Source organism: Dermochelys coriacea, chromosome 1 (assembly GCF_009764565.3).
Source record: "Dermochelys coriacea isolate rDerCor1 chromosome 1, rDerCor1.pri.v4, whole genome shotgun sequence".
NCBI classification, from domain to species: Eukaryota; Metazoa; Chordata; order Testudines; family Dermochelyidae; genus Dermochelys; species Dermochelys coriacea.
Window position 1 is genome coordinate 227,240,251 of NC_050068.2, and position 24,797 is coordinate 227,265,047.

The 24,797-nt window shown below is 41.3% G+C and overlaps 1 protein-coding gene across 1 annotated transcript in view; it reads right to left on the reverse strand.

Annotated features, from left to right (window-relative positions):
- The window catches only part of FAM118A (family with sequence similarity 118 member A), a 34,641-nt gene extending 12,325 nt beyond the window's left edge, over nucleotides 1-22,316 (reverse strand). Inside the window, 8 exon segments of the mRNA XM_043515331.1 lie at nucleotides 4,497-4,529; nucleotides 8,048-8,174; nucleotides 8,176-8,334; nucleotides 8,500-8,628; nucleotides 9,327-9,548; nucleotides 10,907-11,159; nucleotides 13,656-13,711; nucleotides 22,191-22,316. Coding sequence (XP_043371266.1) covers nucleotides 4,497-4,529; nucleotides 8,048-8,174; nucleotides 8,176-8,334; nucleotides 8,500-8,628; nucleotides 9,327-9,548; nucleotides 10,907-11,159; nucleotides 13,656-13,702 — 970 coding nt within the window. The 5' untranslated portion in view covers nucleotides 13,703-13,711; nucleotides 22,191-22,316.
- Between the last annotated feature and the right edge of the window lie 2,481 nt (nucleotides 22,317-24,797).

The window sequence follows — 24,797 nt, forward strand, 5'->3', positions numbered from 1 at the left end:
AAAAAAAAGCCCTCTATTCTTAGATGAGAAATAATAACCCTGTTGTAATGGGTCACAGAGCACCAGGTGCCTACAAGGGAGAAGGAAAAGTTATGAATAGGTAAATAAATAATATTTACTGACCAATAGTGTATGTTTGCAGCATTGGCCAGAGGATGTCAAATATTCCCTCCACAGCCTCCTCGGAGTGAGAGATTCTTCTAGACCTGAGGCACCTGTGGACATTTCCATCATTACAATGGGGACCAGGACCTAAACTAGGCCCCCATTATTTGGGCTAAGAAAAGCGGAAGGAATAAAATGTTTGCTTTTGCGGTGATATTGTATGACAAGTCCCATTCCTGCAGTGAGCACACTACCCTTTAGAACTCTGAGATCCACAGTCACTGGAGGGATTCCTGCTTTGGGCTGCTTAGAACTACATACCATGGCACCTGCTTCTGATCTTGAGTGTAAGAGGGAGGCTGTCCCTTTAAAGTCAGGACGTCCTTCTCCCCATAGCCTAGAAATTTGTTTCTTGGAAAGCTACGAGCCTATGTTAAGGAACTATTCTTACCTCCATACAGGATAGTTCCAAAGTGTGAGCAAGACGGGTATTAAGTTTGCTGGTGGCATAGGGTTGGCGGTTATGTTATTACAAGGAGATAAATGAATGTGCAATATGGAGCAGGGGTAAGATTTATTTTCATATTTTCAGTTTCTGACTGCCCTTTGTTTGCTCTCTTCCGAAAGACACATTTAGTGACTAATCTGAAAGGAACACGAGCATGAAATCTAGTTAGTTTGGTGTGTTAAACACAGTTTTAGATCTTACACTTGTCCCTAAGTCTCCCTGCCAATGTCTGGTTTTATAATTCGAATATTTTCTCTCTGCTTGCAGCATGAAAGACCCACACAGATAATGGGAAATGAGTAATTAGACACAAAGTACTTTAAAATGTCCAATATAAACCAACAGGAGAATTTTACTCTACTTTTTCAGTTAATTTTAAGATATTATTTGTAGCAATAGCAGTTAAAGAATTCTCATAAGTCCAATTTTAAGTTGACAGTGTTGTTTCAATATTAACATTAACGTTAACTCCCTTATATCATATGTTTAAATGTATTAGTCCTAATCTCTGATAAGGAGGGAGTACACCCATGAATGAGCAAATTCTGAACAGATTTTTACCATCCTTGACTTGCTTGACAAACAGGAGATCTAGGAAAGATCAAAGTAAGCGGCAATAGATAGGATTAAAGATTGAGGTTTTCTGCCTTTTCAGATTTCAGAGTAGCAGCCGTGTTAGTCTGTATTCGCAAAAAGAAAAGGAGTACTTGTGGCACCTTAGAGACTAACAAATTTATTAGAGCATAAGCTTTCGTGAGCTACAGCTCACTTCATCGGATGCATTTGGTGGAAAAAACAGAGGAGAGATTTATACACACACACACACACACACACACACACAGAGAACATGAAACAATGGGTTTATCAGACACACTGTAAGGAGAGTGATCACTTAAGATAAGCCATCACCAACAGCAGGGGGGGGAAAGGAGGAAAACCTTTCATGGTGACAAGCAGGTAGGCTAATTCCAGCAGTTAACAAGAATATCAGAGGAACAGTGGGGGGTGGGGTGGGAGGGAGAAATACCACGGGGAAATAGTTTTACTTTGCGTAATGACTCATCCATTCCCAGTCTCTATTCAAGCCTAAGTTAATTGTATCCAGTTTGCAAATTAATTCCAATTCAGCAGTCTCTCGTTGGAGTCTGTTTTTGAAGCTTTTTTGTTGAAGGATAGCCACTCTTAGGTCTGTGATCGAGTGACCAGAGAGATTGAAGTGTTCTCCAACTGGTTTTTGAATGTTATAATTCTTGACGTCTGATTTGTGTCCATTCATTCTTTTACGTAGAGACTGTCCAGTTTGGCCAATGTACATGGCAGAGGGGCATTGCTGGCACATGATGGCATATATCACATTGGTAGATGCACAGGTGAACGAGCCTCTGATAGTGTGGCTGATGTGATTAGGCCCTATGATGGTATCCCCTGAATAGATATGTGGACAGAGTTGGCAACGGGCTTTGTTGCAAGGATAGGTTCCTGGGTTAGTGGTTCTGTTGTGTGGTGTGTGGTTGCTGGTGAGTATTTGCTTCAGATTGGGGGGCTGTCTGTAAGCAAGGACTGGTCTGTCTCCCAAGATCTGAGAGAGCGATGGCTCGTCCTTCAGGATAGGTTGTAGATCCTTGATGATGCGTTGGAGAGGTTTTAGTTTGGGGCTGAAGGTGATGGCTAGTGGCGTTCTGTTGTTTTCTTTGTTGGGCCTGTCCTGTAGTAGGTGACTTCTGGGTACTCTTCTGGCTCTGTCAATCTGTTTCTTCACTTCAGCAGGTGGGTATTGTAGTTGTAGGAATGCATGATAGAGATCTTGTAGGTGTTTGTCTCTGTCTGAGGGGTTGGAGCAAATGCGGTTATATCGTAGCGCTTGGCTGTAGACAATGGATCGAGTGGTATGATCTGGATGAAAGCTAGAGGCATGTAGGTAGGAATAGCGGTCAGTAGGTTTCCGATATAGGGTGGTGTTTATGTGACCATCGCTTATTAGCACCGTAGTGTCCAGGAAGTGGATCTCTTGTGTGGACTGGTCCAGGCTGAGGTTGATGGTGGGATGGAAATTGTTGAAATCATGGTGGAATTCCTCAAGAGCTTCTTTTCCATGGGTCCAGATGATGAAGATGTCATCAATGTAGCGCAAGTAGAGTAGGGGCATTAGGGGACGAGAGCTGAGGAAGCGTTGTTCTAAGTCAGCCATAAAAATGTTGGCATACTGTGGGGCCATGCGGGTACCCATCGCAGTGCCGCTGATTTGAAGGTATACATTGTCACCAAATGTGAAATAGTTATGGGTCAGGACAAAGTCACAAAGTTCTGCCACCAGGTTAGCCATGACAGTATCGGGGATACTGTTCCTGACGGCTTGTAGTCCATCTTTGTGTGGAATGTTGGTGTAGAGGGCTTCTACATCCATAGTGGCTAGGATGGTGTTTTTAGGAAGATCACCAATGGACTGTAGTTTCCTCAGGAAATCGGTGGTGTCTCAAAGATAGCTGGGAGTGCTGGTGACGAAGGGCCTGAGGAGGGAGTCTACATAGCCAGACAATCCTGCTGTCAGGGTGCCAATGCCTGAGATGATGGGGCGTCCAGGATTTCCAGGTTTATGGATCTTGGGTAGCAGATAGAATACCCCAGGTCGGGGCTCCAGGGGTGTGTCTGTGCGGATTTGTTCTTGTGCTTTTTCAGGGAGTTTCTTGAGCAAATGCTGTAGTTTCTTTTGGTAACTCTCAGTGGGATCAGAGGGTAATGGCTTGTAGAAAGTGGTGTTGGAGAGCTGCCTAGTAGCCTCTTGTTCATACTCCGACCTATTCATGATGACGACAGCACAGTCTCTACGTAAAAGAATGAATGGACACAAATCAGACGTCAAGAATTATAACATTCAAAAACCAGTTGGAGAACACTTCAATCTCTCTGGTCACTCGATCACAGACCTAAGAGTGGCTATACTTCAACAAAAAAAAGCTTCAAAAACAGACTCCAACGAGAGACTGCTGAATTGGAATTAATTTGCAAACTGGATACAATTAATTTAGGCTTGAATAGAGACTGGGAATGGATGAGTCATTACGCAAAGTAAAACTATTTCCCCATGGTATTTCTCCCTCCCACCCCACCCCCCACTGTTCCTCTGATATTCTTGTTAACTGCTGGAATTAGCCTACCTGCTTGTCACCATGAAAGGTTTTCCTCCTTTCCCCCCCTGCTGCTGGTGATGGCTTATCTTAAGTGATCACTCTCCTTACAGTGTGTATGATAAACCCATTGTTTCATGTTCTCTGTGTGTGTGTGTGTGTGTGTGTGTGTGTGTGTGTGTGTGTGTGTATATAAATCTCTCCTCTGTTTTTTCCACCAAATGCATCTGATGAAGTGAGCTGTAGCTCACGAAAGCTTATGCTCTAATAAATTTGTTAGTCTCTAAGGTGCCACAAGTACTCCTTTTCTTTTTGCCTTTTCAGATTCACTGTTTAATCCTTGTACTGCACAGCATTTGTTTGGGGGAAGAAAACAGCAGCAGTGCTCAGTACCTAAATCTGAAATTTGTTCAGTCCCAGCTATATAATGGAAAGCATTCAAAAGGGTGGAGTATAGGTAGTTGGCAAGTTAAAGTGACAAGTTTTAAAGCAAACTAAGACTGCACAAAGGTTAAATACGTCTGATTAGCATGAATTGTTTGCCTTTTATGACAACTGAAAGACAACAGTCATCTATCACTAAGGCAACTCGTGGGGGAAAAACTAGGGAACACGCAAATTTCAAAATCAAGGAGATTTTCATAGCCAAATCCCAGCTCTGCAGTGATCATGTATGTCATCTCTTACTTAATTTACTGTCTGAATAAGACTTCACCCATTATTACTTATGAAAATTGTATTATAAAAATATTCTTTACCCAATAGTGTTGTACTATCTACTAGATCAGCATCTAGAAAGAGAACAATTCAACTGTGAACAACTAGTCTGGATATTCTTTGCTTTATATAGTAAACTAAAGCAACAACAAAAAACTGTAATAGCTTTTGAATAAAATTCGGACACTCCAGATCAAATAGTTGCTAGAAAGATATTTGTATAATGCATGCTACCTACTAAGAGTCGAGCCCTTTTATTTTAGAAATAAAGCATGGTTAATGCAAGTACTTAACATTATCATTATACAATATCCAACATTGGGTTGGCTTTTAAAGGTAGTCAGGAAACTGCTCTAGTATTACACCTAGGCAGAGTTCTATAAAGTGAGTAGCACAGTAATCAAGAGAACTATCGATCAAACAATAGAATCTGAACACACTGAATTTTCAAACAGTTTATCAGGGAACATAACATTTGAAGTGGTCTCAAAATGCTAATACCAATGAGAGAACTTAATCAGTTTGTAACAAAATTTTGGTACTGGCACAGCTTGTTCAAAATATATTTGTAATGCAACCTTTGTAAAACTACCCATGATCCTGTTCTCTTAAAAGACTGAAGAAAGTTTAGTGACAATTAACTATTGCTAATTTGTGAGAAACACAAAATGAGGCTGTGATACACACTCATTCATTGCATCAAAACCCAGGAGACTGGCTATCACACCAAATAAGTTATGTCAATTTCTCACTGCCACCTGTATAACCTGAAAAGCTGCTTTCCATATCTGTAATCAATTTAGTTTGGGTTCCTTCTTAATTTTTGATTAAAAATCAAAATGAAGACCCTTTAGCCCCATAAACACACTCAAACTAAAGCCTGAATCCTGAAAAACACATACGCATGTGAGAAGTCCCACTGAATTTAACAAGATTACTTGTGTGCGTTTGCAAGGTTGTAGTCTAAGCTTGCAGTAATTGCCAGTAATGGTTTGATGTGGACACAGCGGCAAAATGAGGAATTAAGTGGCAGAATACAACTTTTATTAAACTTTAACAAAGGGAAGGGGCGCTACCTGCCCATCACCCATGCTCTCCTACACCAGACATTTAATTGGTTCCAGTACGGGGATTATAGGGATCCTTACCATATAATACATAACTGGTGCAAGAGTTACAGGGTTCCTTACTATTCAACCCATAACATGGGGCTGGCTCTCCTCAGCCAATCCCCTAGGACTCGGCTCTCTCCAAGTCCTAAAACCTCAAGAGGGGGACCGAGCATGCAGCAGGGTGGGGTCCTCAGCCTTCAAGGGCCACAAGATCTGACCTTGGCCCACAAAGTCTGAATCTACCATGAGCCCAAGACCCATTACCAAAATTCCAGTCTTACCTCTGGAAACCATTCATTTTATTCTCTTAACCACACAGGTAACCAGCCACAAGTTGTGACATATAAACAACTCCACCCCAGTACCTCGGTTAGGTACTAAGCACGTTCTTACTCAACCCACTGTGGACTGAAGATGCCATGAAGAAGGCAAAATACTTTCTGGTCTCTGCCAATTAGCCCATGGGAAAAAAGTTCCTTCCTGACCTCTTAAACAGGCGATTGGCTAGACCAGGGAATGGCAACCTTTCAGAAGTGGTGTGCTGAGTCTTCATTTATTCACTCTAATTTAAGGTTTTGCGTGCCGGTAATACATTTTAACGTTTTTAGAAGGTCTCTTTCTGTAAGTCTTTAATATATAACTAAACTATTGTTTTGTGTAAAGTAAATAAGGTTTTTAAAACGTTTAAGAAGCTTCATTTAAAATTAAATTAAAATGCCAAGCCCCCTGGACCGGTGGCCAGGACCCGGGCAGTTTGAGTGCCACTGAAAATCAGCTCATATGCTGCTTTGGCACACGTGCCATAGGTTGCCTACCCCTGGGCTAGACCCACAGCATCTGTCAGGCAGTGTGATCATTCCTGTTTGGGTGGGTAGTGGGGCCTGCTGGAATGGAGCTGAAAGAGGCTAAATCCTGGGAGCTGGGGAATGGTCACTAATCAGCACCTTTCTCCCCAGCTGGCCACTGGGTGCCAGAGACTCCCGGGGGGTGGGAGGGGGGGAAAAAAAAGAGCTACCTATTGTCCTTTGGTGAGAGTCTTCCTCCCTTGCTACTGGGACTGTCCCCCTTTCACCACTGGCCCCATCAAGTTTCCCCACCCATTGATGTGGGTGCATGGCATTTTCCCTTTTAATTCAGATTTTAATCAGCATGTTACACTGGCTGTCATCAGATCAATGTTTGGTATGCATCTGACTGACTAGCCATCAGTTACTGTTCAGACCTTTTAAAAAAAAAAAAAAAAGGATTGTGTACAGCATTAACCGGTAGAAGTACGTCTAAAGGACAGACTCAAGTTCACAGCCAGTATCTGCAAAGATCTGCTTTTCAGTATGTGTCCCAGTAGGATGTAATCAAACAACACATCCATCATTTTCTTAAAACGCCCAACCTCCTGAAGACCTAGAGGTTTCAATGGCCTTCTTGGAGAAATCCTCACTCCTCACCTAATCTCTGTTCTAAACATATAGTCTTAGCCAGATTCCAGAAATCATTACCCCGCTGACATCCACCTGCACTTAGAATTTTTTTAAACTTACTGTTTTATAATCAGGTTGACAGAGTTCTAGTCACAACAGTTTAGCAGACATAACAGAGAAAAGCTGTGAAATAATTATCTGTTTCCCTTGTTGATATTTCTCCGAAGTGTCCTGATGAAGGCCAAAGTAGAATAAACCTCATCTGTGCACTAACACTTGAAATAAGAAGATTGCTGGAAAAGAACTTCTAAAATATGTCATCTTTTTTCTCTGTCTCCTTATTTTACTTTTGTATTTTTTTTTAAAAAAAAAAGACTAATTACTTCAATAAGTTTTCAATAAGATATAAACAGAATTCATAGACTCAGATATAAAGATTAATTAATGCAGTTCATCTCTCTGCCAATACTGGACCATTACATACAGGACATTTTTTAGTTTTACCCTAATCTAGTTTTAAATGCCCCATGCAATAAGGCTTCACTGCTACCCTCAGAAGATTATTCTGCAGCTTATTCAGTCTGTCAGAGTTTTTTCCTGATGCTCAGATAAATTGTTCTCACACTGTTCCCCCCACTGAGTTAATCCGTACAGCCTTTTAACCACTTTTGCTATCTTCTCTGAACTCATGCCTACAACCGAATATGCTGGAGTACTGCACTTAATGAAAGTGAAGTTTGAGAACACACATAAATAACTTAAGGGAAAAAATCCTTATAACAACACTATAGCTGGCAAATACAATAAGCAAGCAGGAAATTCAGAGTGAAGGGTAAATTTACAAGAAATTCAAACATCTGAATGTACAAAAATTCAGTTACAATTTTGTTATTATATGTTCCTACGCTGTATGTCAATCAGAAGCAGAGATTTTCGTGCATGCACTCATAACTACCCATTAGATTAACATCTCAAATCAAGTGCCACTTGTACAAAGAATATACTAAGAATGGAATTCAGCTGCACACACAGAAGTTCATTATAACATAACAACAAAAATACCTGGACTCCTCTGCTTGCAGATTTGAGCAGTTAGCTCTTCGACATACTCCGGGAAAGATTCAAAGCAATCACCATAGGATACTACTTTTATTCCATGTAGAAGCATATCTGCCTGGAGTTTAAAAAAAGTGGTCTTCATTTTCTTTAAGTACCAACATATAATGTTCTAAATCTACTTTATTCTTTACAGTATACAGAAAGAGAGCCTGGAATATTTGATCACGCAGAGTCTCTCCACAGCCCACAAACAAGAAGGATTTTGTCAGATACAAGTTCTGCAGAACCTCCTGTTAAGAATATTAAGATCACAAAAGAAAAATGTTATCTATTTGGCCAAAGACACATGGATTAAAATAAAAACATTTTTTAAAGTTTCACACACACAAAAGAGGAAATGGAACACTCAGTTTGGCAAAACACAGTATGTTCTTGAATTAAAAAGTCACACATACCATTACTTCGGGGTCTTGAGTAACATCTTTATATCCTGAAGGATCCAACACCATTCCACAGGGATCTGTATACAAGCCATGAATATGAAGAACTCCATACTTTATATGACCTCTTGCCCACTGAAGAACCTAAAGCAAATCATGCACGTAATATTTACTTTGGATTATACTATACTACTGAAAAAGGGGAAGCTATATTCTTGTACAAGTGCCCAAACATGTAAAGCACAGTTGATCATTTCTGCCCTTTCTGTTCACCACCACTTGCATAAGTTACAGAAAAAACAGTTCAACTACTAAAATTTTGAAACAGAAGTTCCTAAACTATAGACTGTAAAATTATCAGAATACAATATCAACAACAACCTTTTAAAGGCTTTTTTCTCTTTTGACCAAAATAAAAACTTATTTTAATTATTAAGAGCATTCTAGCTTTTTACAAAAACATAAGACACCAAGAGTAAAGCAGATAGAAAAATCTTCACACCCGTCAGACATCTTCGAGTCTTCCTTTCCAGTGTATGAGTGATGAGCTAATCACTTCACTAGATTAAGTTACATTTGTGATTGTTACAATAACTTCATCCAATGAACTGTACTGTATATAAGAAATCCACCACTGGTATTTTCTGGCAAATTGTATCACATTATTCAAAACAGACAATGAAAACTTTCTGTCCATGGCTATTATTTTACTTCACTGAAAAGCTTTACAGAAAACTAAGTAGTAAAGATTTTCAATGAGTAACTAGTGAAAAAACCTGCAAAAGCACAAGACAACTACTTTTTCCTATAAGAAGTCCTGACATTTCATTGCCTTATCATACCTTATCCTTATCTTTCAGGTCTAAAGACTCCATGGGTTTTCCCTGTTGCTGACCAAAAATCTCAAGTAAGTTGTCATAGTTTGTTGTAAGGACCATAGTGCCTCTCTCCATTAGCCTGAGGATTGACTGTAGAACAACAGGATTCTGAATGTGTTGTCCCAAGTTATCAAACACCTCCATTAAGCAATCCTGGAAAAAGTTGGGCTTGGAATCACCTGTGCGCTGAAGAAAAAAAAATAAACATGGTGTATGGTTAAAGGTAAGTACTGTAACTGCCTTCAGCAGGACAGCAGTGGTCCTTTAACCATTTGTCCCAATACTTTTCTTTAAAAGGAATTTACTGAAGTTATGCTATTTAGACAGCTCCTATAGCATATAAAATGTTATGGTTTGAAATGTCAGAGATAAATCTGAATGGCTTCACACATCCCTCTATTAGGTATATAGCTCATATAGTAAGGTCATCCACTTTTCTAAAGCTTTTTGACAGGAATCAATTTGTGCAACGTATAGGCCTGAAGGGGGGAATCTCTTCTGTAGTTAAACCTTCCTCTGTCACTTCCAAACTGAAATATTAAAATGTGCCCCACTCATGTTTTAGCTAATGCCCAAACTCCATGATGGGGTAGACCGGAGGGAGTTCACAACACACCAGAGTTCCATAGACTGCACTGGCTTCCTGATCACTTCCAAGTGCAATTCAATGTGCTGATGTTCATGTTTAGAAGCTGTATACAGTTAGGGTCCTAGCTTCATGGGAAATCACAAGTGCTATCATTGCCTTTGAGGTCAAAAGTTACCATTCCCTAGATTTAAAGTCTGGGGTGCTTGCAGAGAGTCCTTGTCTCAGGAAATCACTTTTGCTCAACCAAACCAGAGATTCTTAATCTTTAGGATGAGCTGCAAAGCCCATCTGTATATGCAGGATTTTCCCTGAGGGGATGGGATGGGAGTATTATGCTTAGAAAATCTCTCTCTCTCTCTCTCTCTCTCTCTATTTGTAATTCTCCCTCTGTATTCTCAATGCATCTACTGGAATCATTTCTACTGGAAGATGACTTCAGGCTGTTTTTAATGGATTTCCCAAAGAAAACTTCTCAATCTCAAAATCAGTGGGATAGATGCACATTGAACGGGTGCGGACTTTCCTTATTTGAAATAAATGGGGCTGGGACAACTTAAGGCTATCAGTAGTGTCAAGGTCTGTCAACATTTCTGTGCAATCTCTGATTTCAGTCAGCAAAGCTATAAATTCCTATTTGAGTTCAGAACAACACTGACAGACTGATTTATAACATAAGCAAGAATTTTGGCAATTAGCATAATGTGTTTCCACAGTTTTCAGTGAAGTTTAAAATAAAACATTCAAATTAATGCAAGTAAAATACACACACACACACACATATATATACATATACACAGAGCAACAACCGCTACAAGTCCCTATTAGAAATCAAGGCCCAATTGTGCTAAGTACCGTATAGTAAAATGGACTCTTTCTGCCCCCAAAGGGCTCAAAACCTGGGAACACTACTATTATAATAATGTCTTTAAATAGTAAGTACTATATACACACTCACTGGGGACATCTTTCTTATGAGATCATGTGCAACTACAAGCAAGTCTCTGTCTTTGATCACTTTTTTGCGGAATTCAGCAACGTCTCCTGGATGAAGCACCTCCAGCTGTTCAGCTGCTCCAATGACAGCTTCAATACAGCTCCTCCATGAGCACAGTGCTGGTATTTCTGGTGCTACAGCAGCACTCACTCCGGTTCCAATTACCAAAAGAACGTCCCAAGGCTGCTTCCTTATTAGACTTTTTAAAATCTTCCTAAAATAAAAACAGAAGATCTACATTTTCTATACACTGTATGTTATCCTGTCAAAGTTTCATAGGATTTTGATAGAAGAGCAATTTAGTGTGTCCATGTGAACTGTTAGTGCTTGTAAAAAGTGCCAAATTGACAGCCCTAGAGTAGCAATGCTCTGTTTCTCAACAGATCAGCTTTGGCCAAGCAGCAACAGCACGAGCGTTCTCAAAGCGAGAGATCAATGTACCTCAGCCCTGATCAAGAGAGACCAGGGTGAGAGAATGGGTATGAGACCTCTTACTACTCCATCTTTGGCCTGTATGCTGTGACTGCAACTAATGTGACAATTATTGCAAACTGGGATTTGTGATCAAAAACTGTACTTAAACCAAATTAATTTCACATAATTTACTTTTACTTAACAGCCATAAAGTAGCAATAGCTTATACTCACTAATATACTTAGTTGGATTTAAACTGGCAATCTAGAAATGAAACAATCTGTCGCCAATTTTCAAGCCTTTGGGCCACCTACTCGTCCTTTCAGAAGTTCTTTTAAGAGAGCTGTACTTCATAGTACTATTGAAAGTTCTACTAAATATAGAGACACGAATGACTAAGTTGAAATATTTTAAAGAGACGAATAAGGTTCTAGTTCATCTGCATCTGTATGTTAATCAAGTGCTGCAGCAGACAGTGAATTTATGTATGGTTGTGGTGTGAAAGATAGTCACATACATGCTCCCTTTCCCCTAAACACCTCCCTCAGCTGTTTTCTTTTTATGATAATTATCTCCTCCACAGCTATGTGACAACTGAAGCTTTCTAAACACAGGTTCGCCCAAAAATGTTGCCTGCATGAGCTGCCCCTGGGTATTAGCTGTATAACAGCTAGCACAAGGAATTCTCAGGCAAGTCTGATGGGGAGGCTTTCTGCAAAACAAAGTAAAACTGGACTTTGTAAAGAAACATCTCCATTAGTCCAAAATCATCCTTGAATGCAGAAGGCTTGGTAAAATGGATAGAATTACTGAGGGAGGGAAGCCTCATTTTCAATTATTTCATGCAATTAAAGAAAAATTCTTCTTTCCTGAATTTCTTTTTCATTTATTTTTGAAGTTTTGTAGCTTCTCATTAATCTTGGCTTCAGCAGGCAAGCTTGAAGACCCTTTTTTTCTGTTAAAACTCCAAATAGTTATAGAATACAAAGTTACCACAGACATAATCTACAAAGCTCTGGTTATTTACATCATATGCACGTTACAAATTTGAGAAAAAAAAACTAGTAAGATTATCTGATAGAGACGTGAAATATATTTCAATAATGTGGAAGAACAAAATAATTTGACAAATATTCAACATTAAATTTGGTCTATAATATTTAACTCTTAAAACAGCCCTTATATCATTGCTAGAGGTGGGTGAGCAATTGGGATTTCTAGGTCACATTATCTGAATCTACAAGCAACAAGTTAAACATCCCTGTTGAAATTGCGTCAGACACAGCAACAACTAAAATGATAAAGAGCTGGTTTAGACAAATAAAATACTGCTTTTATGCTCACATTTCTTTCTGCTACAGCACACACAAATTATTTGTTTCCTCCAGGCAGACATGCTACCTATTTCTCACTAACAGCTTAACCAAGTATGAAATATACTGGCAATGAAAAAGTTTTGTTCTCAGGCAAAAGTTTACAGACTTTTGTGCATATGTGGTGCCATTTTTAAACATTTTAAAAAAATATTTAAAAGTTTGGATTTTTTGGGTAGTTTTATAACGTAACCTCTCCCAATAATTTTTCTTTTTTTCTTCACCCTGTTCTCATAGCCTGTACTGAAACTATTTTCATGCTGCCCGTCAGCCAATATAAAGGGAGACCATCATGGACAGTAATTAACTCGAGGCCTTTTCGTTGGTGGCCTTGACTTTTGCACATTTTTGTTAACTTACTGAGTTTTCATAGGTTTCAGAGTAGCAGCCGTGTTAGTCTGTATTCGCAAAAAGAAAAGGAGTACTTGTGGCACCTTAGAGACTAACAAATTTATTAGAGCATAAGGTGCCACAAGTACTCCTTTTCTTTTTGAGTTTTCATATCAATAGTTAAAAAAAAAAACCCACACCTTTCCATGTTGCTTTGCAGAAAATTTCAGCCTTTATGGCCCAATCCTCAAAGGAATCCAAAATGGGAGAACCCTTATGCTCTCAGAGTTCCACTGAATCTACAGAACTCATAGGGAACATCAGAGTCTGCCTGTATGAGTCCTTTTGAGGATTAGAGTCTAAACAAGTGGGGGCGGGGAAGAGCAGGAAGGAAAGTAAAACAGTGTACTAAAAATTTTGGAAGGCTAAAGCAGCAACTATGATCTATAATTTTTCACAAAGGTGCATCTGGAATCTTTGTAAGCTTCATCCTCACTCCCACAGTTACCTTTGACTCAAGAGTCTCAGTGTGTAAGCCCCAAGGAACAGAAGTCCTATCCTCTCTCACACACACTAGTTACCATTATATTTACCTTGATTTTTGTTCACTTCTGTTGGTTGTCATTTCTTCCGAGTCCATCTCTGAACCCTATTTTAAAAAGAAGATTAGCAACTCTTAATACCTCAGTTTATATATGCAATACCTAAAAAATACCCAACAATTACTGCCAAAATTAAATATTGATGTATTTCACCATTTCTTTGCATTTTCAATTTATTAAATTAACAATTTATGTGTCACTTCTCACAGACAGTAAAACTAATGTAATTACAGAAGAGGGACTTTGATTTCAAAGTTGTCAATTGATTTAAGTGGAGCTATGACAATTTACACCAGCTGAGGATCTGCCCTACCTCTAGATTCAAGAAGAGAGAAAGCAATTTTTTCAAAGTTATATTTGTCCTTTCCTTAACCCCAAATCTGAATGGAAAGTGGAGGAAAGACACTAGCTGTCCCTTACAGCCCCCAGCTAAAACTTCTCCAGTGCATCATCAAGGATCTACAACCTATCCTGAAGAACGACCTCTCACTCTCACAGACCTTGGGAGACAGGCCAGTCCTCGCTTACAGACAGCCCCCCAACCTGAAGCAAATATTCACCAGCAACTACACACCACACAACAAAAACACCAACCCAAGGACCAAATCCTGCTACAAACCCTGGTGCCAACTCTGTCCACATATCTATTCAAGGGACACCATCATAGGACCTAACCACATCAGCCACACCATCCAGGGCTCGTTCACCTGCACATCTACCAATGTAATATATGCCATCATGTACCAGCAATGCCCCTCTGCCATGTACATTGGCAAACCAGACAGTCTCTACGCAAAAGAATAAATGGACACAAATTAGATGTCAAGAATTATAACATTCAAAAACCAGTCGGAGAACACTTCAATCTCTCTGGTCACTCAACAACAGACCTCAAAGCGGCAATTCTTCAACAAAAAAAAACTTCAAAAACAGACTCCAACATGAAGCTACAGAACTGGAATTGATTTGCAAACTAGATACCATCAGATTAGGCCTGAATAAAGACTGGGAGTGATTGGGTCATTCCAAAACCTAAACTTAATTTCCTCAATACTAATTTCTCCCTACTGTTACTCACACTTTCTTGTCAACTGTCTGTAATGGGCCACTCTCTTACCACTTCAAAAGTTGTTTCTCCTCCCTTGGTATCTTGCTGTTAATTGAGTTATCTCGTTAGACTGACCTAACACTTGGTAAAGCAACCCACATCCTTTCATGTATTTATACCTGCTCCTGCATCTTTTACTTCATACATCTAATGAAGTGGGTTCTAGCCCATGAAAGCTTATGCCCAAATAAATTTGTTAGTCTCTAAGGTGCCACAAGGACTCTTTTTCTTTTTTTTTTTTTTTTTTTTTTGGTATCAGGAAGGTTTAGAGAATATTTCAGATTCTGAAGAATTACCTAGCCCTTAAGCTATTACTAAACAATTACTAAAATGATAAACAATTACTAAAATTATGTTTTTGCTACAATAAAAACAAAACAGTCCAAAACATCTCAAGGTTGCGAACATTATTAACTCATTCCCTGAAGACAAATTTATAATTTTTAAGTTATGCAGGAGGCCATAAACAAATTAAGAAATTTTACCTGTAAAGTATGCTATAAATTAAGAACTTTACCTTTCTGGTATGCTATGTTTCACTAGTACAACACTTAGTTTGAGACATGCAGAGTACCTAACAAAAGTTAGGGTAAGAAAACATTAAAAAGAAAAAGTGACTAAGATGTCTGCCCTAAAGCAATTTTCTCTGTTGCATCTCTTAAATTAAGATTTCAGGTTGCATGCTAACCTTGCTCATGATAGTAGTCACATTTGGAGACTCCTAAGGATTTGCAGGATAGGTTTTTTGTAGATCACAGAAGATAAAGGAAAGGTCATTATCTTTTTTACACAATTCACTGAAATACAGCATGATTGGAGGCCAGAACCAGTTTAAGCTACTTATTCATTTAAATACAAAGGTAAAAGTTAAACTACAGTGAATACGTCAACCTCTTCCCTCAGTTACACCAATGTAAATCCAGAATTAATCCACTGACCTTCATGGAGTTACTCTAGATTTATACTGGTGCAACCAAGATTATAATTTAGTCTGAAATTAATATGGTATAAAAACAAGACTATGGAACCAAGAAAACATTTTAAAACTGAGGGTACTATACTCGGAATAAGAAAAAATATATTAAAAAATGAAATACCAAGTATATGAAAACACAAAGACAGTATGTAAATAACCATGATTCTGGTCTCATTTGGTTCCACTCATCAAATAATCTGCTCCTTCCAATCCTCCCGCTCCTGAAAGCTATTCCCTTGTATTCTATTTGTTGTTCTTTTATTTGGGAAACCACCCCCCCTTCTGCTGGAATAGCAAACAGACATCTTCTTCTTCCTCTCCAAATGCAAACAGATGGACATCATACCGAAAGGACTGAAGGTAAAAAATCCATTACAATCTACATACCACACAGACTATGCTGACAGCTTGTGCCACACACTCTCAAAGAAACTGCGGAACCACCTGATCAACATCCTCTACAGCAAACAGGGAAAGATTAAGAATGAGCTCTCAAAACTGGATACTCTCATAAAGAGCCAACCTTCCACACAAACTTCCTCGTGGCTGGACTTTACAAAAACTAGACAAGCCATTTACAAAACACACACTTTGCTTCTCTACAAAAGAAAAAGGACACTAAGCTATCTAAACTACTATATGCCACAAGGGGCCACAACAATGGTTCCCGTAACCCACCCAGCAATATTGTTAATCTATCCAACTATACTCTTAGCCCAGCAGAAGAATCTGTCCTATCTCGGGGCCTCTCCTTTTGCCCCTCCACCCCCACGAACATGATACAGTTCTGTGGTGACCTAGAATCCTATTTTCAACGTCTCCGACTCAAGGAATATTTCCAACACACCTCTGACCAACATATTAACCCACAGAGGCCTTCCTGCCAACACTACAAAAAGAAGGATTCTGGGTGGACTCCTCCTGAAGGTCGAAACAGCAGCCTGGATTTCTACATAGACTGCTTCCACCGACGTGCACGAGCTGAAATTGTGGAAAAGCAGCATCGCTTACCCCATAACCTCAGCCATGCAGAACACAGTGCCATCCACAGCCTCAGAAACAACTCTGACATCATAATCAAAAAGGCTGACAAAGGAGGTGCTGTCGTCATCAGGAATAGGTCGGAGTATGAACAAGAGGCTACTAGGCAGCTCTCCAACACCACTTTCTACAAGCCATTACCCTCTGATCCCACTGAGAGTTACCAAAAGAAACTACAGCATTTGCTCAAGAAACTCCCTGAAAAAGCACAAGAACAAATCCGCACAGACACACCCCTAGAACCCCGACCTGGGGTATTCTATCTGCTACCCAAGATCCATAAACCTGGAAATCCTAGACGCCCCATCATCTCAGGCATTGGCACCCTGACAGCAGGATTGTCTGGCTATGTAGACTCCCTCCTCAGACCCTTCGTTACCAGCACTCCCAGCTATCTTCGAGACACCACTGAGTTCCTGAGGAAACTACAATCCATTGGTGATCTTCCTAAAAACACCATCCTAGCCACTATGGATGTAGAAGCCCTCTACACCAACATTCCACACAAAGATGGACTACAAGCCGTCAGGAACAGTATCCCCGATACTGTCACGGCTAACCTGGTGGCAGAACTTTGTGACTTTGTCCTGACCCATAGCTATTTCACATTTGGTGACAATGTTTACCTTCAAATCAGCGGCACTGCGATGGGTACCCGCATGGCCCCACAGTATGCCAACATTTTTATGGCTGACTTAGAACAACGCTTCCTCAGCTCTCGTCCCCTAATGCCCCTACTCTACTTGCGCTACATTGATGACATCTTCATCATCTGGACCCATGGAAAAGAAGCTCTTGAGGAATTCCACCATGATTTCAACAATTTCCATCCCACCATCAACCTCAGCCTGGACCAGTCCACACAAGAGATCCACTTCCTGGACACTACGGTGCTAATAAGCGATGGTCACATAAACACCACCCTATATCGGAAACCTACTGACCGCTATTCCTACCTACATGCCTCTAGCTTTCATCCAGATCATACCACTCGATCCATTGTCTACAGCCAAGCGCTACGATATAACCGCATTTGCTCCAACCCCTCAGACAGAGACAAACACCTACAAGATCTCTATCATGCATTCCTACAACTACAATACCCACCTGCTGAAGTGAAGAAACAGATTGACAGAGCCAGAAGAGTACCCAGAAATCACCTACTACAGGACAGGCCCAACAAAGAAAACAACAGAACGCCACTAGCCATCACCTTCAGCCCCAAACTAAAACCTCTCCAACGCATCATCAAGGATCTACAACCTATCCTGAAGGACGACCCATCACTCTCACAGATCTTGGGAGACAGGCCAGTCCTTGCTTACAGACAGCCCCCCAATCTGAAGCAAATACTCACCAGCAACCACACACCACACAACAGAACCACTAACCCAGGAACCTATCCTTGCAACAAAGCCCGTTGCCAACTCTGTCCACATATCTATTCAGGGGATACCATCATAGTGTGGCTGATGTGATTAGGCCCTATCAGAGGCTCGTTCACCTGTGCATCTACCAATGTGATATATGCCATCATGTGCCAGCAATGCCCCTCTGCCATGTACATTGGCCAAACTGGACAGTCTCTACGTAAAAGAATGAATGGACACAAATCAGACGTCAAGAATTATAACATTCAAAAACCAGTTGGAGAACACTTCAATCTCTCTGGTCACTCGATCACAGACCTAAGAGTGGCTATCCTTCAACAAAAAAGCTTCAAAAACAGACTCCAACGAGAGACTGCTGAATTGGAATTAATTTGCAAACTGGATACAATTAACTTAGGCTTGAATAGAGACTGGGAATGGATCACAGATCACAGAATATCAGGCTTGGAAGGGACCTCAGGAGATCATCTAGTCCAACCCCCTGCTCAAAGCAGGACCAATCCTCAATTTTTGCCCCAGACCCTTAAATGACCCCCTCAAGGATTGAACTCACAACCCTGGGTTTAGCAAGCTAATGCTCAAACCACTGAGCTATCCCTCCTGAGTCATTACACAAAGTAAAACTATTTCCCCATGGTATTTCTCCCCCCCACCCCACCCCCCACTGTTCCTCTGATATTCTTGTTAACTGCTGGAATTAGCCTACCTTGCTTGTCACCATGAAAGGTTTTCCTCCTTTCCCCCCCCTGCTGCTGGTGATGGCTTAAGTGATCACTCTCCTTACAGTGTGTATGATAAACCCATTGTTTCATGTTCTCTGTGTGTGTATATAAATCTCTCCTCTGTTTTTTTCCACCAAATGTATCCGATGAAGTGAGCTGTAGCTCACGAAAGCTTATGCTCTAACAAATATGTTAGTCTCTAAGGTGCCACAAGTACTCCTTTTCTTTTTGATAGAATTCTCTCCTTCCAAGAAGTTTTTTTTTACCAAGATTAAGGTTCAAAGTACCATCCTACTGCAACAATCTCAAGATGTATTCTGAAAAGTAACCTTTGCAAAACTATGTCTCCCCACAACAGCCTTCTCTAGGCAATTTAAATCCCAAATAATCCCAGAACTGCATTTTGGCAGGTTAATTTAACTACATCATCATCCCTTAGAAAGTTCCAATGCTTCATGAAATTAATTCTATTGCATTGAGTTTTTTTGGTTTTATAAAGTGGGGAAGAATACATTTTAGTTTGGCTGGAAACTTTTGTTGTTGTGGTTCTGAAGGCCCTCACTGTGCACCAAGTTGTGTGCGCCCAAACACATGGCCCATGGGGCTCCTTGCAGGCTCTTAGGTCCATCTGCATGGAGCTTATTACAGGTTCCACGGCTTAATTTTTTGTTGAGACATATTATGGGACCACTGGACAAAAATGAGTAAAAGAAATTAGAAGTGTCTGCTAGAAGCACAGAAGTTGTGTTTTTGTTTTTTTTTGATATGGCAGCCGTAAGGGATCTGATCTTAGATATCAATTCTAGCTCTAAAATATTTTTAGAGTGAAAACATTTTTGCTGCTACATTTAATAATTGAATGCTTCCTTTCACAAACCCCATGGCAAACCCCTACCCAAAATGCTATCATCTTATCACTTAGGGAATTACAGCATATTCAAAATCTAAAATAATCATCTATTTAGAACAAACCAGATAAAATCTAGAAAGCAAGATTAGTTTAACAGACAGAGGTTAAGGGGTGACTTGATTACAGTCCATAAGTGCCTACACAGGGAACAAATATTTAAGAATGGGATCTTCAGTTTAGCAGAGAAAGGTATAACGGCTTCAATGGCTGGAAATTGAAGCTAGACAAATTCAAACTGGAAAAAAAAAATTTATTTTATTTTTTTTAAAACAGTGAGAGTAATTAACCACTGGAACAATTTACCAAGGGTCATGGTGGATTCTCGATCACTGACCATTTTTAAATCAAGACTGGAGGTTTTTCTAAAAGATAGGCTCTAGGAATTATTTTGGGGAAATTCTATGGCTTGTGTTATACAGGAAGTCAGATTAGATCATGATGGTCCCTCTGGCCTTGCAATCTACGAATCAATGACTTCTCCAGATAGGTGGGGTCTGAGGCAGCAACACAAAGGTAATAAATCTAAAATACCTAAACAAGAAAGCATAACCTCTTTACTCTGAAAAAGACCGTATCACACCATAACTCTCTCCATGCGATTTCCCTAAGAATACTGATAACTGTAACTGTTACTGTTAATATATCAGTAACTTCCCAAAATGACTAAATACAAAATGTTATAACACAATCACAGTATGCACTACAATACTGTCAGTGTCACCATCACAGTTCCTGCCATATTTTTCGGTTTCTGCTCTGCCTTGTCCTAATGGGGGGCAGGAATAGCTCAGTGGTTTGGGCATTGGCCTGCTAAACGCAGGGTTACTAGTTCAATCCTTGAGGAGGCCATTTAGGGATCTGGAGCAAAAATTGGGGATTGGTCCTGCTTTGAGCAGGGGTTTGGACTAGATGACCTCCTGAGGTCCCTTCCAACCCTAATATTCTATGATGATACCTAATAGCAACTTTCTGCTTCTCAAAAGCTGTGCGCATAAGAGCAAGTAATTTCCATCAGAGTTTAATAGCAATAAGGAGGTAATTCATCACTGCTATTAGAGTAATCTCTGTGCCTTTGCCCGATATAGATTCTGACTTTGAAGGATCCAAGATACTAATAGAGGTGATGCTGTCAAGTCTTCTTCAGTGACAGTGCCTAGAAAAAGGAAGGCTAGAGCTGGAATAGGAGTTAGTATTCAGTGTTGATTTCCTGATAATCATATGGCTTCTTTAGGATAGATTGTCTTCTCTGCAGGAATCGTCAGTTATTCCGATCAGCCGTTGGCCCAACTTTTTACTATCTCTCACTACTCATGCTGGATTGGGTCTCTACTGGTGACTCATATCCCTAATGCCTCAGACCCTCAAAGTTTCCAGTGCCTCTACTTGTGTGACTGATTCAAACTCAGTGAGGGTAAATTGATCCTTAGTATGTATTCTAGCTTGGTATCCTCTCCCCTCAAGGAACCGTGCTCTATTTGGTGGATCTCCTTGCAGGAGGCACTGTGGCTTGGAAGTTGGTTAATCAGATAGCGTGCTACTTGACTATTTGAAAGAGCTCTGCAGACAATACTTGGTAGAGTTTATAGCAGAGAAGAAAATACATTTAAGCTGCGCCTCCTTCCCCTGCTCCCCTCTCCCCACATACACACTAACTTGCTCCGAAACAAGAATAGGTCAGTATTATAGTCTCCTGCAGGCAACAGTTCCTGTACTCCTCTTTAGGGAGAAGTTTCTCAGGCTTACCAGCAGTGCAACCGCCAAGTCTGAAACATTCCAAAAGGCTCTGAACTCTGCTTCTGAATCATTTCCCTGTTTAGGGTCTGCATAAAACGTCCGACACTCCTCTCCCTGCCAAAGGTACCTGCAGCCCCGCCTCCAACTTATGCAGGTTACAGTTTTCTTTAACCCAAAGAAAACCCTGCTTAGTCGCACAGCCAGGCCAGCACCTGGTGTGCTCGGGAAAGGCGCGCGGAACAGGAATTCAGGGATGACCCTGCCCAGCTACGTGGTCTAAAAGTAGAAGTCGTGGGGTGTGCGGGGAGGGGGCGGGAGGCGGCTGCTATTTTGACCCATGACAGCTCAACCCCCCGCCGCCTGTGTGGCAGCAGCGCTCCCGGAGCGTTGTGCCCCCATGGCGCGGGGACGGGCTCGCGTCACAGGAGGCCCCCGCCCCCCCCCGCAGGGTGAGGCGCTGCGCGCGGAGCCCCCGCGGCTGGGCCGTTCCCAGCAGCGCCAGGGGGCAGTAACGGCACAGAACGAGCCCCCCCTCCCCCCCCGGCAGGGCTCCGCCGCGCGGGGCCGAGGAGGCAGCGCCAGACCGGGGCGGGGAGGTGGGATGACAGGTAACGCGCCGCCCTCCCCCACCCCCAAACCCAAACCTGCCCGGCTCCTGCGCCGTTATCCGAGCGCGCCTCTCTCTCGGCTTCACCCCTCAGGGCGCCGGCAAGAGGGGGCGGGGCCTGGGCCTGGGCCTCGCGGCGGCTGCTTCCCTCCGCCCGCCTGCCCGCCCGCCTCTTAATCACCGTCCCTCGCGCATGGCTCGGTCCGGCTCCGCCCTCCCCCGAGGGGAGATTCGCCCCCCGCGGTGGCTCTGCATGCCCTGCAGCCCCCGCCCCCGGTGCCTTTTGCCCAGGGCTGAGCCATGAGCGCCTGAGCCGCGGGGCCAGGTGAGGAGGCTCGGGGTATGGGGGGGTTGGACAAAGTGGGGCACACAGGGCTGCCGGGGGAGGGGGTGTCACACAGACTGGGGTTCAGAAGGGCTAGTGGGCGGGGGGGGGGGGGAGAACGAGCAGGGGCACAGGAACTCGTAGGGTGATAATATTGCGGCAGGGTGTGGGGGTGCAGGGACACAGAGAGACAGGAGCAGCTATGCCTGGCAGAATGGAGAGTGGGGGTGTAGGGGCACATGGGGAGAGGGGGAGATGTGCCTGACTTAATGGGAGAGGCTAGGGGTCTGCATGGGGGAGGATCCCTAAACCCGCCCCCCCCCCAAAAAAAACCTCGTTCCATACTTCTCCCACTCACACCATCCAACCCTCCAGGTTCACTTCCAGGCGCCTTCCCAGCAATTACTTCCATCTCTCTCAGCTCCTCTGTTGCCCCTGACTGCCCCAAGCCTTTGCATTGCTTCTGAGCACTGCAGGAAATAGGTTTCTGTATTGTTATAGTAATTGATCCCTCTCTGCTATTTAAATGTGCGTAAAAGATTGAAAACTGTGTGAGATTTTTAGATGTCTAATAGAAGCACGCTCACAGGAAAAAGATTTCATTTTGCTGAAGGAAGTGTAAACACATTTAGAGGAGGTCTGTAAAGCTAGAAAGTACACAGCTGGAGGGGAACTGTAATTTTATAACCTCTGCTTCTAATTGAAAAAAATCATTCACAAGTCTACTGGCCACTTCACTGAGTATTATTTCTGAAAGTTGTTTGAGAAGTTAAAACAGAAACTGTTGTGCAATTATGGAGTTGCTATTACAACTCTGTAACGTTTAGAGATACTATTGTCTTATAAGCATCTAAGCCCCTTTATTCTCACTAAAAGAAAAGGAGTACTTGTGGTACCTTAGAGACTAACATTTATTTGAGCATAAGCTTTCGTGAGCTACAGCTCACTTCATCGGATGCATGTTAATCGCTAACGTGCCACAAGTACTCCTTTTCTTTTTGCGAATACGGACTAACGTGGCTGCTACTCTGAAACCTTTCCTTTCACTGAATTGGATCTGAATTGGGACTTTTCAAAGTCTCCTATATATTAGGAAAGATAGATTAAAAACCCTCTTCTCCACTGCCTGATTTCACTATCTCCTTCTTTCCCCTTCATCCCTCCCACAAATGAATTTTTGAGTTAAGGAGGCAATATGGTCTCATGGAAGAGCCTCAGATTGGATTCAGCAGATTTAGCTTTATTCCAGTCTCTGCTACTGACTTGCCGTGGGCAAGCCACTTAACTATTCTGTGCCTCAGATTCTCTACGAAAGGCTGATGATAATATTACCCACATCTGAAAAATGAACTAAGACCCATGGATGAAAAGTGCTAACTATTATTATGAAAGAAGGCAAAAAGGATAAATTGACAGTCTGTGTTAAATAGTAGACACTTAAATAGCACAGAGGGATCAATTATTATAACAACCAGTCAACAAAGAAAAAAACAAGAACTAATCACCTTAAGCTAGGCAAGGAGATATTTGAGGCTAGTATTAGGAAAAGCATTAGAACTATAGGAAAGCAGGATAGTAATGGAACTAATTGAACTGTGAAATTGCCTTCACTAGAGATAATCAAGGTTAGGCCTGACTGTATGTAGGTTTAGGGATAATTAAATAAGATTGTGGACTCAGAATATTAACAGTATGTGGCATATGTTGTCTGTAATGATAAAGAAACATACCTTCCCTAGCAGGTAGTTCTATTTGGAAAGTCACTTTTGAGCGACAATAGTTACAGAACTCCTTATCAGGATGCTCATTGATAGTGTTGAAATGTTTGGAACTGCTGCATTAAAATTCATAATTCTAGGCTGATTTATATCCTGGACAGTCCCATTGGTTAGTATAGTATCTGACTCATTTAGATCATTTCAGCCAGATTTTCTGGTAATACTGGTCTCCAATTTTGTGTTTGCAGTATTCGGGATTAATTTAGGCCACCTCCCATAAGTATGTGATTGTGTCTGAAAATCAGGAAGTTAGATGTCTAAGTGGCACAAATTACGCCTGCAAATAATTACCAGTGCAAAATTGTACCTAGAAATTTCAGGTACAAAGATAGGTTGAAAATGTGGCACTTTCTATTTTAGAACACCTAAATGGCAGGAGTAGTTTTTCAAATCATTGTAGTTTTAAAAACTGCTTTTGATGCCACTCTTATTTTTTACAGTACTTTTTTTAAACAGACTTTTCAAAGCTAATTGTATTTACTGGCATAAAACTCCCCCGCTACATGACTGCATGTTTTTCCTGTCTCTTGTGGTCAATTAT